The sequence below is a fragment of the Dendrobates tinctorius genome, unplaced genomic scaffold (genome assembly GCF_039654945.1).
Source record: "Dendrobates tinctorius isolate UK_male_01 unplaced genomic scaffold, ASM3965494v1 ptg000011l, whole genome shotgun sequence".
Classification (NCBI taxonomy): Eukaryota; Metazoa; Chordata; class Amphibia; order Anura; family Dendrobatidae; genus Dendrobates; species Dendrobates tinctorius.
In genome coordinates, this window is record NW_027361679.1 from 56,299,804 (window position 1) to 56,320,451 (window position 20,648).

The following is a 20,648-nucleotide window of genomic DNA, read 5'->3' on the forward strand; positions in this document are numbered from 1 at the left end:
ATGTAGCATGCATGTAGTATATATGTGTTATGTATGTGGTATGTATGTAGCATGCATGTAGCATGCATGTAGTATGTATGTAGTATGTATGTAGTATATATGTAGTATGTATGTAGCATGTAGTATGTATGTAGTATGTATGTAGCATGCATGTAGCATGCAGTATGTATGTAGCATGCATGTAGTATATATGTAGTATGTATGTAGCATGTAGTATGTAGCATGCATGTAGTATATATGTAGTATGTAGCATGTAGTATGTATGTAGCATGCATGTAGTATATATGTGTTATGTATGTAGCATGTAGCATGCATGTAGTATGTATGTAGTATATATGTGGTATGTATGTAGCATGCAGTATGTATGTAGCATGCATGTAGTATATATGTAGTATGTATGTTGCATGTAGTATTTATGTAGTATGAATGTAGCATGTATGTAGTATGTAGTATGAATGTAGCATGTATGTAGTATGCATGTTGTATGTATGTAGCATGTAATTTTTTTTTTTTTTTACATTTAACACATTAGCCGGATGATGGGACTACTACTGTCCCATCATTGGCTAATGTGTCAATCACTGTCATGGTAGCAGGCATCGCCCGATGGGACTTGTAGTCCCATCGGACGATGCCTGCACAGACCCCCGGAGCCTGCACAGCCCCCCGGCAGGCCGGCACAGCCCCCCGGCAGGCCGGCACAGCCCCCCGGAGCCTGCACAGCCCCCCGGCAGGCCGGCACAGCCCCCCGGCAGGCCGGCACAGCCCCCCGGAGCCTGCACAGACCACCGGCAGGCCGGCACAGACCACCGGAGCCTGCACAGACCCCCTGGCAGGCCGGCACAGCCCCCCGAAAGGCCCGTACAGACCCCAGAGAGGCTGTACAAGGGCAGGAAAGGGTTTTTCTTATTCCGATACCGGAAGTCCCATAGACTTGAATGGGACTTCCGGTATCGGAATCGGCGATACCGATACTTTTTTTAAAGATCGGCCGATACCATCCGATACGATACTTTGAAGTATCGGACGGTATCGCTCAACTCTAGTAGTGACATTTTGAGATGCTGACTTTGATGGAATGGTCTGTGGGCATCATGTTACATTTGCAGAGCCCCTGATGTACCTAAACTGTGGAACCCCCCCCACAAGTGACCCCATTTTGGAAACTAGACCCCCCAAGGAACTTATCTAGATGTGTGGTGAGCACCTTGAACCCCCAAGCACTTCACAGAAGTTTATAACGCAGAGCCGTTAAAATAAAAAAAAAATTTTTTTCCTCAAAAAAAATGATTTTTAGCCAGCAATTTTTTTTTTCACAAGGGTAGCAGGATAAATTAGACCCCAAAAGTTGTTGTACAGTTTGTCCTGAATACGCTGGTGCCCCATATATGGGGGAACCATTGTTTGGGCACACGTAAGGGCTCGGAATGGAAGTAGTGACGTTTTGAAATGCAGACTTTGATGGAATGGTCTGCAGTCGTCGTTACATTTGCAGAGCCCCTGATGTGCCTAAACAACAGAAACCCCCCACAAGTGACCCCATTTTGGAAACTAGACCTCCCAAGGAACTTATCTAGATGCCTGATGAGCAATTTGAACCCCCAAGTGCTTCACAGAAGTTTATAATGCAGAGACGTGAAAATAAATAAATAAAAAACATTTCCACAAAAATATTTTTTTAGCCCCCAATTTTTTATTTTCCCAAGGGTACCAGGAGAAATTTGACCCCCAAAGTTGTTGTGCAGTTTTTTCTGAGTACGCTGATACCCCATATGTTGGGGTAAACCACTGTTTGGGCACACGTCGGGGCTTGGAAGGGAGGGAGCACCGTTTAACTTTTTGAACGCAAAATTGGCTGGAATCAATGGTTGCACCATGTTGCATTTGGAGACCCCCTGATGTGCCTAAACAGTGGAAACCCCACAATTCTATCTTCAACCCTAACCCCAACACACCCCTAACCACAGCCCTAACTTCAACACATCCCTAACCCTAATCCCAACCCTAACCATAAACCTAACCCCAACACACCCCTAACCCTAATCCCAACCCTAACCATAACCCTAACCTCAAGCCTAACCCTAATTCCAACCCTAACCCTAATTCCAACCCTAACCCTAATTCTAACCCTAATTCCAACCCTAACCCTAATTCCAACCATAACCCTAACCCTAATTCCAACCTTAACCCTCTTTCCAACCCTAACCCTCTTTCCAACCCTAACCCTAACCCTCTTTCCAACCCTAACCCTCTTTCCAACCCTAAGCCTAACCCTCTTTCCAACCCTAACCCTAACCCTAATGGAAAAATAAAAATAATTTCTTTATTTTATTAGTTGATCCTGCCTATGGGGGTGATAAATGGGGGGTTTATTTACTTTTCATTCTATTTTGATCACTGTGAGAGTTTATCACAGTGATCAAAATGAATGAATGGAAAATGCAGCTGCGGGCGCACTACGCATGCGCCCGCCATTTTCCAATATGGCGGCGTCCATGGTCCGGGACTGGGAGCCATAATGGCACTCGGTGAGTACCGGGGGGTGGGAGGGGGGGCGATCAGAAGCCGGGAGGAGCGTAGGGAAGGCGGGGGGGAGATGATGACAGCAGCGGCACATTGCCGCTGTCATTCAATGGCGGGGGGCAGATCGCCCCCGTTAATGGTTGGGGGGTCGGATCGCTGTCACCAGCCATGTCCGATGCTACAGCAGCGTCAGACATGGCTGGATTGTAATATTTCATCAATTTTCATTGATGAAATATTACTATTGCTCTGATTAGCTGTTTCACTTTTAACAGCCAATCAGAGCGATCGTAGTCATGTGGGGGTGAAGCCATGCCCCCTATGGTGAAGAACAAAGCCCCCTGTATCTGCGGGTTGGGTGACCTTTCAGTGACCTAGGTCACCCGACCCGCAGGGGGGCTTTAAAGTCATGATGCCACATAGGCGTCACTGGTCAGATTGGCACCAGTTTTCATGACGTCTATGTGGCATCATTGGTCATGAAGGGGTTAATGGCACTAAATGAGTAAAATAAAAAAAATGAAGAAGAGCATCCTGGATAAATGTTAAGTGGAAGATCTTTCATCAAGGTTCACATAAGAGTCGCATCTATGCGGGTACACCTTTGTTTTTTGGATAGGTCAATCAAGTAATAGGTTAAATGTATGCTTGAAAGATTATATAGAAATATAGCACTTCTGTTATGCTGCTTATATTAGTAATAAACATTATTTAATTTTCAGCGATTTCGGTATCCCTAAACAAAATATTAACTGAATAATCAATGGCAAAGAAGAGATATATAAAAATTAATTTTCTATTTGTGAGTATGCAATTAGATTTCAATCATTAAAGTCTGTGATTTACAGCAAGTCAAGGCCTAATAGTTGCAATTTATGCAAATACATCTCTATTTTGTCTTGTTCTGGCCCCAATTATCCAGATAATTACTGGAAACTTTCTGGAAAGACAAATTCACCATCTAGAGGGATTGTCAATACTGCTCATTTGACCCTTGTAAAGGTAAATTTCGCAAGGTCTGAGTTAATAAATAATCCTGTTATTTTGGTAGAAAAACTAGGTGACAGCAATTTAATAGGAAACCTCAATGTATTATGGAGTCGATAGTATAATACACATAGCTTAAAAAGTAAAATAGAATAATAATGGGTATTTGTGTTGATGAAATTCAGTTTACTGAAAATGTCAGACCTTACAAAACAATCCAAATTGGATGTGAAATTATTTTTTGTCCTAATAAGCATGGCTGAATTTCTGGAAATCATTAAAATACATGTTTTACGTGTGAATCGACAAAATCTATTCCTGAAATTCAAATCAAGTAAATAGTTATTTGTTCACTGTAGTGCAACATTGCATATTTTAAAGACTCCAAGGATGTTTGCAATGAAACACTTTATGTACACTGGCAATAAAAATTAATCAACCTCTATTGCATATTAGATTTATTATCAAAATGTACTAACTTTCTGCTGTTTACAATAAACCTGTAATGTCTTATAGAGTTATTAGGCTCAAATAGGCTGCCTTGGACAGTATTGGCATCTGGCAGATTCCAGAGAAACCATGCCTCTCTTTTTAATACCTGTACAGGAATCTGATCTTACAATGGGATCCACTGAATTGTGTCTATGGAAGAGCTGGAGTGAACCAGGCGAAAGAAGTCAAGGTAGTGGTGTCAGAACAAGGGGGGCATTAAAGGTACACAATCAGCAGAAAAAGAATTGTCAGGAAACAAGCTGTGATAGGTATTCTTCCACAGAGGCATGTGTGTGAGTGGTGTCTGAGGGATGTGAGCAGGGATCTCTGGACAAGCAATGGCAGATAATGTTACTCGCTATCATTCCCTCCTATGCTTGACCAGCTGCATGTAGTTGATCCGGGAAAGACGATGCGGTGATCATCTTTAACCACTTCTATGCACAGTATCTTGGTGAGATGAGATAGGATGTGAGGGAAGATGAAGGGATGGAAATGAGGTAGCATATTTAGGGTGGAGGGTAGAGGTAACCGGAGAATCCTCTCTTCAGTCCTGATGCACATGCTGCAAGATGGCACTGAGCAGCAGAAAAGATGTGAGGAAACAAGGTAGGAGGAGATGTAGAGAGAGAGGTACTATGGGAAAACACAGTAATAATACATGAACAACATATCATAGCAATAGCCAGTAGATGGTAGCAATGTACAACACATACTAAACCATATTACCTTTATATGATAGATGAATGAAATAAACCATATAACATTAGGCAAATATCCCTGAAATGGCTGAAAGTCTTTGCAGACGATTTAAGGGAATCTGTCACCCCTTTTTTCAAATATGAGCTTCCGGCACTGACATCAGGGGCTTATCTACAGCATTCTGTAATGCTGTAGATAAGCCCCTGATGTAACCTGAAAGATAAGAAAAAAGGGTTAGGTTATACTCACCCCGGCGTTCGGTCCGATGGGTGTCGCCGTCCTCTTCTTTCCTTCCTGTCGTGACTCCTGCGCAGGCGCACTGCTCTGCCCTGTTGAGGGCACAGCAGTGTCCTGCTGTGCGCATGCTCCGGTAGAGGTCCGGAGCCACGACAGGAAGGAAAGAAGAGGATGGCATCGTATGAAGATGGGAGGCGCCGGACCGCAACACCCATCAGACCAAGACCGGACCGCCCCCCCGGTGAGTATAATCTAACTCCTTTTTCTTATCTTTCAGGTTACATCGAGGGCTTAACTACAACATTACAGAATGCTGTAGATAAGCCCCTGATATCGGTGCCGGCAGCTCATATCAAAAAGGGGTGACAGATTCCCTTTAACTGAACAGAACAATAGGAATGCAACAGCAATACCAGAACAGATGACACCAGTGTGAGAAGGCAGGTGACAGCCTCACCCAGGGCTTACAGAAATAAACCAGGAATGAACCCCAAAAGCACAAAAAGATCCAAGAAATGTCATGAATGCATATTATGAATCCAATTAAACAAGCAACTTAAATGACTCAACACAACTAATATAACAGGTGGTTTCTCCAAATTCAACATAATATTCCACTTTTACTGACAGCTGCAGTCTCAGAACTATTGAACTTTTTCATGACAAGTGTCTTTAACACTTAGTAGAGCACCTTTACCTGTTATGACCTGCTGCAAACATGATGCATAGCCAGACACAAGCTTCTTGCAGCTTCCAGAGGAATTTTAGCTCATTCCTCACAGGCAATGAACTCCAGTTCACTAATTTTCTTGGGTTGTCAAGAGAGTGGTTCAAGTGAAGAAATCAATGCCTTGTACAAACATGGGAAATTATATGAAAAGAAAGCAAAGGCACTGAGTCCTGCCAGAGAAACTTACTAATGCTTTACACTACAAGTCTTGTTTTTACATTTTAACTAACTGAAACCTTCTCAGGTTTTTCCTCGTATCTATAATAAAACCATGCATGCTATTTTTACATAACAGTTTTAAAGTGTTTACTCTGTAAAATATCAACTTGAAAATAAAATACATTTAATTGTACAGTTTGAATTGAGTGTACATAAAATGTAAACAATATGTTTTCAAAGCATCAATATGATCCCACTCACCTTCCACTGAGAAGAAAACCAACCATTCCAGCCAGAAGAATAATTCCGACAGTTACCGACACAGCTATAAGAGGAATCTGACTCTGGTCCCCAGTTGCGGCAAAGGCTGAGAAGATAGACAGAATACAGGGAATATGGTTTAGTCATACAAAGTTCAATTGTTACAAAAGCAATTGTAATTGTTTGGTTATAAATAGCATTGCTATATTGATATTGCAGTTTAAGAAGTCAATCTGAAGTGGGCAAATTTTCCTACCATTGTAATGTTGCAATTTTTTGAGCAGTGAAATTTTTTGTGACATTCCAGTTGTGCCTCAAAACACCCAAAAAATGTTTGGCTAGAAACAGCATCGCTATATTGATATTGCACTCTGAGAAGTCCATCTGAAGTGGGAAAATTTTCCTGCATTTGGAAAATTGCAATGTTTTCTAAACAGGGACATATCATACATAGTTTAAAATGGGCAAGGCAAATGGTAAGGGATGAGGAAGTGTATATGGTGCTGATTGTGAGTGCAGAGACCGAGGCCATGTGCAAGGTTAAACTGTGCCTGCCGTGGGAGTACAACAAAAACCCATGCATCATGTTGATGTAGCTTCCTGTTCCACTTTGCATGGGGGCATGGAACACCACTCTTGAAGCCAGACCAGTGTGAAAAGGTTGTTGGATGGATAGCAGATAATGCTTCTAGCCAGTTTGACAGCATCAACCTGTCTTCCACATGGTCCTGTCTCAGTAGCTGTGATTCTGGACTACATAATCCTCTCCTTGTTCCTGCTTCCTCTCACCATGTTGAGTGCCCAGAAACAAGTGATCCCACAGATGGACACTCCGAAGAGCTGTCCAAATTTCCATTCATAGATTCTGGCCTCTAGCTCTTGCCCTTTTCAAGTGGGACATGAGGAGATTGCATGCAGAGATGCCCAAATATTTGAGCATCCTCACTCACAAGAAGGTGATGGTGGGAAAATGCAATTACTGTCACAAGGCGTGGATGATGATGAGATACAATTGCCAACTAGTGGTATCATCAGCAAATCAGGAGGAGGACCAGGGTGTGGAAGTGGAAGATGAGGTGGTGGACGATGAAGTCACTGACCCAACCTGGGACGGTGACATGCAGAGTGAGAGATCTGCAGCACCACAACTGGCAGGAAAAGGCAGTGAGGTGGCCAGAGACACAAGGTGGGCAACTGTTCCCCACTACATCAACACGGGTAAAGTCGCTAAGCCAAGGGTTAGGTGTTCCTGAATCTGGAGCTTCTTTAACCCCTTCATGACAGCCAATACATATATTTACTGACCTGAGATATAAGGGAATATCATCCCCATACAGGTGACAATCCAGCAGCTGTCGGCTGTCCACTATATCTGACAACTTGCTGTATCACAAATGATCGGTGTTGGCACCATCCATATCTGTTTAACCCCTTAGTTGCTGCTGTGAAAAGTGGCTACATCAAATAAATGGTTAATAGATTGTGGGGGCTTGCACTTTAATCTATTTGACACACCGAGATCATGATTGTGTGGTCCTGATCTTTGTCATAGCAGTAATGGCCAAATAGTGGCCTAAGGCTATGTGCAGATGGTGCAGATTCTGTGCAGTTCTGCAGCAGATTTGACCCTGCAGAACTGCAGCAGAACTTCAAGAGATGTACAGTACCATTTAAGGCTATGTAAAACAAAAAATGCTGTGCACACGCTGCAGATTTTTCCGCGCAGATTTGGTGCAGATTTAAAACTGCAGCATGTCGCTTCTTTTGTGCAGTTCTTCAACAGTTTTTCATCTGCTCCATTATAGAAATCTTCAGGTGAAAACTGCAGGGGAAATCCGCACAAAAACTGCACTAAATCTGCACTAAAACTGCAGGTAAAACGCAGGTAATTTTACCTGCAGATTATTAGCAAAATCTGCGAGGAAAATTCCACAGCAGAATCCGCAGGCCAGTTCAGAAGTTAGTGCGGTTTTGCCCTGTGGTTTATCATCTCTACAATGGAGGAAATGCAAACCGCAGTGGAATCCACAGAAAAGAATGACATGTCAATTCTTTCTGCAGATTGGAAACCGCACGGAAAATTCCGCACCATCTGCACTGTGGTTTCCATTTTCCATAGGATATAATGGTACTGTACAACGCAGCTAATTCTGCTGCGGATCCGCAGGGCCAAAACCGCTGCGGATCCGTAGCAGAATCCGCAGCATGTGCACATACCCTAACAGCAGTTTTCAATATGTCAGGGGGGTGCAGTTTTTAAAATGGTACCATGTTTGGGGTTTTCCAAGATATAGCACCCCTAAAGTCACTTCAAACCTGGATAGGTCCCTCAAAAAAATAAATTTTGTACATTTCCTTGAAAAAATGAAAAATTATTGCTTCAATTTTAAACCTCCTAAAATGCTAACAAAATAAATTAGCGTTTTAAAAATGGTGCAGATGTAAAGCAGACATGTGGGAAATGTTATTTATTAATGTTTTTCTGTGGTATGACTATCTGGATTAAAGGGAAAATCATTCAAAGTTTGAAAATTGCAATTTTTTTTTACATTTTTGTCAAGTTTCTGATATTTTTTATAAATAAACACAAAATATATAAATCTAAATTTACCACTATCATAAATTATAATGTGCCACGAAAAAACAGTCTCAAAATCACTGGGATTTGTTGAAGCGTTCCAGAGTTATCACCACATAAAGTGACATTGGTCAGAATTTAAAAAATTGGCCCGGTCACGAAGGGGTTAAAGACAGTCCAGTTAACCCAAAAATGGCAATTTGCAACATTTGACATGCCAGCCTCAGCAGGTGCAGCAAAGGCTGAACACCACTAGCATACTAACGCAGATGCAAACAAAGCACCTAACAACTTGGGCCGAATGCCAGGGTTCAGAAACAGTCTATGTGGGTGACACTACTGCCTCTTCCCCGTTCTACATGCACACCAGTGACCTGTCCATGATATAGGCAAATATACCTCCCACCCTGCACCTATGTTTGAAAACTTGCAACCACCATCAGTAACGATGTCCCTGTCCTTGTTCCAAAGCAGTGTTTAGTTGTCCCTACCCCAGTTCTTGGAATGCAAGCGTAAATATGCAGTCACCAACCCACAGGCCCCAATACTATACAGCCACATTAAGCTATTCTGCTTAGCTGACAAACCGCACACTGCCGCAGAGTTGTTGAAACTAAAGGTCTAACAGATCAGACTGATCTGTGACTCTCGCCCTTGAACCTACAACCAGACATAGTCATGTGTGACAATGTCCATAACCAGGTGGCAGCTCTGAAGCTTGGCAACCTCACACACTTACTAGGCATAAACCATGAATAGCTCAACTTAGTGGTTCAGCGGTTTCTGAAAAAGTACCCGTATCTGACAGAGCTACTTGTGAAAGTACTACATGTGTGTGACAATTTCCACAAGTCATCTGGTGTGAGATGTCACCATGCATTGGAACTCAACATTACATATGTTTACAAGGCTTTGTAAGCAGCAGAGGGCAATAACTGAATACCAGTTTCACCATGCCTGTTGGTATTTTGGTCAGCCTCCGCACATAAGAGCTGATGATTGAGCATGGATTTCTAACATCTGTGCGGTTCTCCAAAACTTTAAGGACTAGGCTGAGATTGTGAGCCACAATGATAACGTAATCAGCGTCACCATCCCGCTTCTCTGTCTACTGAAACACTCACTGCTCACAATTAAAGAGGAGGTGTTGCAGACAGAGCAATTAGATATGGAGCATGAAACTAGACTGGGTGATGCTACACAGCCCAGCCTCATCTCATCTTCTCAATGTGGGATTGGGTGATTATGAGGAGGAGGAGGAACAGGAGCTGGTTGCCTACACTGCAGACATTAGTACCCACACCACCTTCATCCCACTTGTTCAATGTGAATGTCCTGTAGACAAGGAAGATCTGGATGACGAGGAGGACAACATGGATATTCATCCTCTTGGTGGTGGAGAGTTCTAATAAAATGTTGCAGTACCAGAAGGTCCTGGTTGAAGAATTATTACAAAAATTCCCATCTGACAAAGTTGACGGCAGAGGTTACAGTTCCTTAGACAACCAAGGATTGGAGTCTAGGGAAACCTGCTGGCACACGAATTTTGTCACATATTTCCCCGCTTTCAATAAGAACATGGAAGAGGCCAGGAGCCATTTGGTGAACTGCATTTCTTGCTACATGTTCCCAGACTTACTAGTGGAAAAGAAAAACTTCACATGCCAGAAATGCAAGCTTGTGTCCCTGTAGGAGGAAAAGTTGCAAAATCTAAAAGAGAGGTTAGCTACATTGAAAATCATTAAGGAAGGTGAAGAGTTCTTATACTGAGCAGAATTATCTCTTCATGTTACAGAAAGAAAAGAAATTCAAAGTGCACCTGAAGAAACAGAGGAATGGAAGCATGTGACCCAGAGAAGCAGGAGGATCGGGAGGCAGTCAGCAGTGCACCCATACTGCTCAGGAACCAGTACCAGGCTCTCACACAGGAGAATAATAGAGAAATAGATCAAGATAAGACTTTGCCAAAAAAAGAACAACCTTGTATGCCCTCAAACTTCTCCTAGATGGAGAAAGAAAAATGTTGTGAAGAAGAAATGGAGAGTTGTGGTCATGGGGGAATCCCTTTTGAGAGGAACAGAGGCCGCTATCTTCAGACTGGATATAATCTCAAGAGAACTGTGCTATCTTCCAGGTGCAAAAATTAAAGATGTGTATGACAGGATATCATGACTCTTCAGTCCTACAGATGACTCCTCATTCCTGCTAATACATGTGGGTGGGGACAAATGACACTGCAAGAAAGGACCTGGAAACCATCTGCAGTGACTTTGAAAACTTAGGTAAGAAAGTGAAAGAACTGGGAGCGAAAGGTGATCTTCTCTTCCATCCTCCCAGTGGATGGCCATGGAACAAGGAGGTGGAATATGGTTATGCAGGTGAACAACTGGCTACATCTATGGTGCCGTCAGCAAGGATTTTGATTTCTGGATAGCAAAGTGAATTACCAATATGATGGACTACTTGCTAGAGATAGGGTGCACCTTACGAAGTCTTGAAAACAAGTATTTGAAAGTCGCCTTGCTACACTCATCAGGAGAGCTTTAAACTAGAACAATGTGGCAAGGGAAGCAAAAGGCCAGAAAAAGCCATACACCTGACAATTACTATTGAGAACTCTGCTATTAGAAGTGGAAAGGAAGAACAAAGACAAAAGAATCTAAATAATAAAAATATTGGAGAAAGAAAAACCAATCACAAACAAAAATGTTTCTATACAAATGCACAAAGCATGGGCAACAAACAAGGAGAATTGGAACTACTAACGTAGGAAAATAAATATGATGTCATTGGAATCATTGAGACTTGGTGTGACGATACACATGATTGGAATACAAGGCTAGAAGGATACAATGTATTTGCAAGAAACAGACTTGATAAACGAGGAGGTGATGTCGCATTGTATGTTAGAAAAGCGTATATCTGCACAGAGATTGAAGCTTCAGAGACTGGGAGTTCTGTGGAAACTGTTTGGGTAAGAATACAAGGAGAGAACAATGGAAAGGACACCATTGTAGGCATTTACTACATACAAGCCACCAGTGCAAGCTGAAGATATGGATGAACTCTTTATGCATCAAATGACCAAGTTCTCCAAAAAAAAGATATAGTTGTCATGGGAGATTTCAACTATCCAGACATTTGTTGGGAATCTCTCTCAGGCAAAACTAACAGGTCAAGCAAATTGTTATCCTCTCTTGCTGACAACTTTATTTTCCAAAAGGTAGGGGAGAAAACAAGGGGAACTGCTACCTTGGATCTAATCCTTATAAACAGGGAGGAGATGGTTGAAGAGGTAAGAGTGGCTGGGACCCTAGGAGGTTGCGACCATGCTATTTTAGAATTTTGGATTACTAGAGGAGGAAGACCCTTGAGGACTCAGACTTCAAGGTTAGATTTCAGAAAGGCAGATTTTAAGGGACTCAGAAAGAACCAGAGGGATCCAATGGCTGGATATCCTTAAGGACAAAAATGTCGCGGAAGGATGAGAAAGCTTGAAAAAAGAGATTCTCAAAGCACAATAATTAACAATTCTGAAAAGAGGGAAGAATAGGACGCATTTAAGAAAACCAGGATGGATGAACACAGAACTTAAACACATGCTAAAATAGAAGAAAGGAATGTTTATCATCTGGAAAGCGGGAGGCATATCTAAAGAAGAATATAATGCTGTCTGCAGAACCTGCAGGGCACGAATCAGATTATCTAAAGCTGATAATGAATTAAGGCTTGCAAGAGATGTCAAAAACAATAAAAAGGATTTTGGGGATATGACAAAAGTAAAAGAAAAGACAAAGATACTATAGGATTTTTACAGGATGAAAATAATGAAATGGTAAGAAAGGACTTTGAGAAAGTCAAACTTTTAAATTCCTATTTTGCATCTGTTTTCTCTCAGAAAGGAAATGTAACATCAACTGATCTTCACTGATCTGTTAAAGGAAAAGAAGAATCCAGAATATCCATAAACAGAAAGATAGTGAGGAAACACTTAGCTAACATAAATGAATTCAAGTCTCCAGCTCCAGATGAATTACACCCCAGAGTACTGAAGGAGATAGCAGAAGAAATTTTTGAACCACTCCATAATCTTTGAAAATTCTTGGAGAACAGGAGAAATCCCAGAAGAGTGGAAAAGAGCAAATGGTGTTCTTATCTTCAAAAAGAAGAAGAAAGTGGACCCAGGGAACTATAGGCCAGTGAGTCTGACTTCTATACCAGGAAAGATCTTTGAACAAATTATTAAACAACATGTATGTAAGTACCTGGATAAGAATGAAGTGATTAACCAGAGTCAGCATGGGTTTGTAACTAATAAGTCATGTGAGAATAACTTAATTTCCGTCTATGACAGAATCACTGATGGCGTGGATCAGGGAAATGCTGTAGATATAGTATATCTTGACTTCAGCAAAGCATTTGACAAAGTATCTCATAAAATCCTTATTTAAAAAAATGACTAAGTATGGAATGGACAAGGCGACTGTTAGGTGGATTCATTACAGGCTTAAGTAATCGGACCCAAAGATGGGTTGTAAATGGCTGCACATCCAGTTGGAAGAATGTCTCAAGTGGGGTACCACAGGGCTCTGTCCTGGGCCCTGTATTGTTCAACATCTTTATCAATGATTAAGATTAAGGAATTGAGGGTAAACTGATTAAACTTGCCGATGACACAAAGCTAGGAGGGATAGCTAATAATAGAGAAGAGAGAGAGGTTTCAAAAAGATATAAATAAACTGGAGCAGTGGGCAGCAACTAAAAGAATGGTTTTAACAGGGATAAATGTAAAGTGCTACATCTGGGCAATAAAAATGTAAAAAGCATATACAGAATGAGAGGATTAGGGATAAGCAACAGCACAAGTGAAAAAGACAAGTTTACTAATAGATCACAAACTGCACATGTGTCAACAGTGTGATGCAGCAGCAAAGAAGGCAAATACAATTCTAGGATGTATTTACAGAAGCATACAGTCTAGATCACGTGAAGTCATTATTGCCCTCTACTCCTCTTTGGTCAGACCTCATCCAGTTTTGGGCGCCACATTATAAAAAAGACATCAACAAACTGGAGCAAGTTCAGAAAAGAGCGACCAGAATGGTGACTGGTCTGCAAACCATGTCCTATGAGGAAAGGTTACAGGATTTGGAAATGTTTAGCTTGCAAAAAAGGAGACTGAGAGGAGACCTAGTAGCTGTTTACAAATATCTCAAGGGATGTCACATTGTAGAAGGATCATCTTTATTCTCATTTGCACAAGTAAAGACTAGAAGCGATAGGATGAAACTGAATGGGAGGAGACACAGAGAAAGATATTAGAAAAAACTTTTGACAGTTAGAGTGGACAATGAGTGGAACAGGCTGCCACGAGAGGTGGTGAGTTCTCCTTCAATAGAAGTCTTCAAACAGAGGCTGGACAGACATCTGTCTGGGATGGTTTAGTGAATCCTGCTTTGAGCAGGGGGTTGGTCCAGATGGCCCAGGAGGTCCCTTCCAACTCTACGATTCTATGATTCTATTTTTGAAAACCAAGAGCCGATGGATTCTATTAGTATATGCACCACATCCTTGTTGTGGGCCGTCAGGTGGTCGCCACATAGGGAGTTCTCACACCGCATACAAGATTTTACATCCAGGACAGGAGAGTTTGTACAGTAAGTACAGAAGATTCTGGTCTCCTCCATGTCAGGCTGAGTAAATGTGAAACACTCCAATATATTCCCCAGCAGGGTTGATGAAATATCAGTCCTTGATGCTGCTACATTAAATTAATCACTTTTTTCAGGGATAATCCAAAGAGATTCTATTTTGTTATAATAATACTGCTCTTATTTGCACTTTGTCTATGGTTAGGTGTTGCAGTAGGTATAGTGTATGACAGGCATCTAGTCAGGTATTATTGCCTGTACAATTTATAAACCTTGCTGCTGCCTTTTTTTTCTATGGATTCATTTACCAATTCAGGTTTTTTTATGGTACTCTTTTCTTAGAAATTTATCAAAGCTACCAGTATTACTTGCATTTTTACAGAGTTTGTTGCTGCCATGCACAACAAAAAATCTTTTCAGGGCTGGTCCAAATCCATTCTATAATTTACGATAATACTGTTTTTATCTGCAATTCGCAGATGCCTTTTTCATGGACTCATTGACCAATTCATGTTTTTTAGGTGATCTGTACTCAGAAATTCATCAAGCTGTCAGTGTTACATGGGTTCCCCCAGAGTTTGCTGCTGCAATGTACAACTAAAAATCTTTTTAGGGCCAATTCAAATCCATTCTATATTCTCCAATAATACCACTCTTATCTGCAATTCGTCTATGGTGAGGTGCTGCAGTAGGTATAGAGTATGGCAGGCATCTAGTCAGGGATTTTTGCCTTTTAAATTCTAAACCTTGTTGATGTTTTTTTCATGGACTTATGGAAAAATTAACAAATTTAATGTTTCCATTCACAGTTTCTCTCTAGCAACTGTATGTAAGAGGTAGTGGTGGGACATTTTACGCTACTGGAGCTGGAATTACCACTTGTGAACTCTAGAGTGCTTTGTTTCCATCTATTTCTGGGTGCTTCTTTGTATGTTTGGGGTAATTATCCTGCTTGAAGACCCAATACTTAGAGTGCAAACCCAGATTTCAGACCCTGAGCACTACATTGTGACCCAAAATCTTTTGGGAATCTTCACATTTCATGATGCCTTGTACACAGTAAAGGCAACCAGGGCCAGAGGCAGCAAAACAACTCCAAAAAAATATCTTTGAATCTCCACCACATTTGTCTGTAAATACTGTTTTGCTTTATTTGTAGACCTCACTCCATTTACAGTAAACAGTAGAATGATGTCCTTTACCAAAAAAAACTCTATATTGGTCTCATCTATCCACAAGACACCTGCTGGCCCACTAAAAATAGTGGGGGTCGCTTGCTGGTCCTCTGTAAATTGTTTCAAACTTTACAGTATTAATACGAAAAAAGAAAGTTTGCCCATATCAGATGCATAAATTATATTGCAGTAGCAATATACAGCTATGCAAAGCATAGTCATCTGCTGGCCCTCAAAAAATAGTTAATGAGGGCTGCCTGCTGAACCGCTAAAATTAGTGTGAGGACTGCCTGATGGCCCTCTGACCATTGTGAGGCCCACCTTCTGGCCCTCTAACGATAGTAAGGTCCTCATGATGGCCCTCTACAAATAGTAATGGCCTTCTAATGGCCCTGAAAAAAAAATTGTGACTTTCAGAGTCCCTTCTTCATAAATTAAACAGGATGTGTCTAATCATGTCTCACACACTATATTGCCAAATAAGGTATTAAAATGATAAAATTGCATTTCCTGTAGAATGTTTTTTTCACCATTGAAAGCAATGCAAAAGTGCAAAAATGCAGCATAAACACTACATGAGAACTTTGCCCAAGGTGTGGAGGCTCATTTTTTTTTCTCTTATTTATTTTGCCTTATATACAAGCCGTTATACTGGAATGAATGGTTCTTAACATTTTTTCCAGTCAAATCCATTTGTGGCTTTGTATGCTTTATTGTCCGTCCGTAAAAGCGGCGTAATACTCTGACAACATTGTTCCTATCAGCGACCTGGGATTCCGAGATGCTTCAATGGTTCTTTCCCATGCTGTTTCCATGCCAGCACTGTTTCCATTGTTTTCAGCAATTTTTAGACCCCCTCCAGACATCGGGAGTGGTGGCTACCAGAAAAATGCTCGAATTTCCCATTGACTTCCATTATACTCGTTACTCGGGTCGAGTACCTGAGCATTACGATTTGCTTGACTCGAGTAATGAGTACTCAAGCATTTTAGCGCTTGCTTAACACAAATAAGTATACCTTTCTGTGTAGAGCCATTTCCTATTGATGCTACCAGGGCTTGTTGAAGGTTGAAAAACTGATATGAAGGAATGCTCTTCTAATGATTCCTTTTCCTGATCAAATATTCTTGCCCATATTTATAAAAAATGGTGTAGTTTGATCTTATATTGAATATGAGACTTTTTTTGCACCTTTTTTACAGAAATGCATTCATAAAGGTTTACACCCTCTTTTCTCCTTGTTTTTAAAAGGAATCTGTCAGCAGGTTTTTGCTACCTCTTCTGAGAGCAGCATGATGTTGACAAAAGAGACCCTTAATCCAACAGTGTATCACTTACTTTGCTTGGTGTAGCCATTCTGACATAGATTTCGATTTTATATTTAACAATGGAGCAGAGCTGAGAAATGTAACCCCACCCACATCAGCCTCTCTATCTGCATAGTCCATAGACAATGAGCTACTTATTACAGGAGGGGGCAAAGTCAGACCAGTTGGTCAGAACAATGATAATGACAAGGTGATAAAACGATCAGTTTAAAGCTGGAGTCACACATAGCAACTTACCAGCGATCCCGAGAACGATATCAACGTGTCAGGATCGCTGGTAAGTCGCTATGTGATCGCTGGTGAGCTGTCAAACAGACAGCTTCACCAGCGATTAGCACAGCGATGCCGAGCACTGTGTTCGTTAGCGGTGATGCCATATTCATGTCAAAAATAGAATTAAAATAAAAAATATTGTTATTCTCACCTTCTGACGTCCCGCGCAGCATTCACGCCTCTCTCCATGCTCCGGTCCCAGTAATCCTTTGCGAGAATTACCACGATGATGTCCATTCTCGCAGGATCGTGAAGTCTCGCGGTCATTCTTGCAAATGATTACAGGGACCAGGAGCGTGGAGAGAGGCGGGAAGACTGCGCGGGATGCCAGAAGGTGAGAATAACAATATTTTTAATTTTTTTAAATTTACAGCTGATCGCTGGTCTCCCACCTGTCACACGCAGCGATGCGTGCTGGCCAGCGGGAGATCAGTGATGAAAAAAATGTCCAGAGGTTTCCTGCAGCGATCAGCGATATCGGCAGGGGGGCCGGTCGCTGATCGCTGTCACACACAGCAATCTCGCTGTTGTGTCACAAAAGTTGTGACTCAGCAGCGATCTCGTTAGCGAGATTGCTATGTGTGACGGGGCCTTAAGTAAATAACACCACACAGCCTGACATGTGACTGTGAAGGAACAGGATTATTATCTTAATTACCCTGATGACTATTTTTGGCAAACTAAGAAGAATATACTGGTATCTATACTTTTGCTTGTGTAAGCGTGTAATATTGACTTGTAAGCTTATATTTCATATAACATAGTGTGTGCTTATTTTTGATGACAGGTGATGTTTGCTGATATGCTAATTATGCATTGTGTTATGAAGCCAGTTTGCTGACTCCAAAAGCAGAGAGGGAAAAACTATGCAAATTGATTAAATAATCAAGTAATGCTACTTGATCTCATCACCATTGTTCCCCTTATCTGTGAGGCTGGACTGAAAGACACTTGTTAAATATAAAAATATGTTACATGCCTCTGTATAAAGAGACTCAGAGAGAGAGGGGGAGATAGACAGAGATTCTGCCAAGACATATACATCCAACGGACCAGAGACTGAACAGCAGTCAATTCATCTTGGTACCATCACGAGGGACACAGATCTATCATTCTACATGAAACAGCTTAGGGGCTTTTGGCTCCAGTTGGAAGAATACAGATCTGCTCCATTGACCATCACTGGACCATGGATACTTTTGGAAAAAGCAAAGATTGGGACCTGCTGGTCACCTGGCTCCATGGAGACATTTAGAGAAGTCAGGTTGTGATCTTCAGATCCACTGGCCTTGTACCTTGTATGGATTCAATGGACTGTCACCTTCCTACGCTTGTAGATACCTCCTCTATGTACATGCCACAGGTGGGGTAGCAACCCTGGAAGATCTGAAGTAACAGATGCTATTATCCTGTCAAGTCAGCGGAAGGGTGAGACTCTGTAATGTGCACCATCTTGGGGTATTTTGCTTGGACTGTTCTATGTGTTATCTAACTGTTTTGTGGTTCAATAAAACATTGCAACAATTTTTTACCCTCACCCTGTGTTGTCTGACTAGCATTAAGTACACATTAAAAGGAGTGCGGGTGTTTGGTGGGACGATCCCTGGTCCATGTGGCTCTGGCTAGCGGACTTGGGAGCCTGCCGACCCCCAAGTTTCCACAGTGACACATCTTGAATTTTGTGTTTTAACCCCTCATGCTGTACTTAAATTATGCAGCAAAAATTTGTTGATATACACTGTGTTCCAAATTATTATGCAAAAAATATTTCCTCATATTTTCTCTAAATTACCTATATGAATTGCAGTCATTGTTATTTTCCAGTCATCTAATATTCTAGTATAATTGCACTGTTTTTGAACAAACTCCCTATGAAAACAGTATATTGTTAAAAATAAGAAACACTCAAAATGCATGTTCCAAATTATTATGCACAGCAGAGTTTTCAACCTTTTTATTTTTATTTTGAACAAAAAAATGGTCAATTGTGAAATTTTAAGCATTATCAGCTTATTACAAAATGAAATCAAACAGTTTTCAAGTCAAAACTTTATTCTAGGTGATGTTACATTTGCACATAGGACCCTTTGTTCGAAAGAAGCTTCTGAATTCTCTTGTCCATTGAATTTGTCAGTTTTTGGATGGTTTGTGCTTCAATTGTTTTGCATGTGGACAGAATACCCTCCTAGAGCTGTTGCTTAGATGTGAACTGCCTCCCGCCATCATAGACACTCCTTTTGATGATGCTCCAGAGGTTCTCAGTGGGGTTGAGGTCAGGGGAAGATGGTGGCGACACCATAAGTTTGTCCTCTTTTATGCCCATAGCAGCCAGAGATGCAGATGTGTTATTTTCAGCATGAGACGGTGCATTATCATGCATGAAAATGATCTTGCTGCGGAAAGCACGGTTCTTCCTCTTGAACCATGGCAGGAAGTGCTGTTTTAGAAACTCCATATAGATTATGGAGTTCATCTTTACCCCTTCAGGGATCCTAAAGGGGCCGACAATCTCTCTCCCCATGATTCCAGCCCAAAACATTACTCCACCTCCTCCTTGTTGGCGCCTTAGCCGTGTTTTCATGGGGTGTCCATCAACCAGCCATCCTCCACTCCATCCATCTGGACCATCGAGCGTTACACGGCACTCATTGGTGAACAAAACAGTTTGGAAGTCAGTCTTCATGTATCGTTTGGCCCACTGGAGCCATTTCTGCTTGTGTGCAGTGGATAGAGGTGGTTGACAGGATGGCTTACGCACAGCTGCAAACCTCTGAAGGACCCTGCATCTTGTTGTTCGGGGGACGTTGGAGGCACCAGCAGCTTCAAAAACTTGTCTGCTGCTATGACAAGGCATTTTTGCAGCTGCTCTTTTAACCTGACGCAATTGCCTTTTGGAAAGAGTCCTCAATTTTTCCTTATCAGCACGCACACATGTGTGCTGGGAATCAGCTACATACTTCTTGATTGTGCGATGATCACGATGAAGTGTCTTGGCAATGTTGATTGTAGTCATGCCTTGACCTAAATACTCCACAATTTGTTGCTTCTCAGCAGCCGACACATCCTTTTTCTTTCCCATTTTGGCAAAAAATGCAGGCTGCTTAATAATGTGGAACAGCCTTCTTAAGTAGTCTTGCCTTTATTTGGACACATCTGCCAAACTAATTTGCACAGGTATCTACAATTGCTTTCAGTGATATAAAGGGCCCTGACACACATCACCATCAATGAGTTTAAATGACAAACAAAAAAATTCTAACCTTATCACTCCTAAACTCTTTTGCATAATAATTTGGAACACAGTTTATTCCCTTTATGTTTTGGAGTCAGTACTACAAAATGGTGTAATAGATCGAGTAAACCATTGATAAAGTTGATGCATGCATTTACAACAAGGCAGTTTGCAAATGCACAAAAGTTTTGATGCAAAAAAACTCAACGATAACTGTCTCCCGCTGCATCTCCTTACAGCAGCTTACACACTTCTCTGTCGCAACATTTTTACTTAAAGAATAACTGTTGTTTTATATTAATATTTGTTCCCATAAACCA

The 20,648-nt window shown here is 41.4% G+C and overlaps 1 protein-coding gene and 1 long non-coding RNA gene across 6 annotated transcripts in view; one reads left to right on the forward strand and one right to left on the reverse strand.

Moving 5' to 3' along the window:
• Positions 1 to 20,648, reverse strand: part of EPHA5 (EPH receptor A5) — a 671,051-nt gene that overhangs the window by 124,014 nt on the left and 526,389 nt on the right. For all 4 annotated transcript variants that reach the window (XM_073542503.1, XM_073542522.1, XM_073542495.1 and 1 more), the window contains exon 8: positions 6,092 to 6,197. In XM_073542503.1, the coding sequence (XP_073398604.1) occupies positions 6,092 to 6,197 (106 nt within the window). The remainder of the gene's footprint in view (positions 1 to 6,091; positions 6,198 to 20,648) is intronic.
• The window catches only part of LOC141047431 (uncharacterized), a 250,589-nt gene that overhangs the window by 53,371 nt on the left and 176,570 nt on the right, over positions 1 to 20,648 (forward strand). The gene's annotated exons all lie outside the window — the stretch shown is intronic.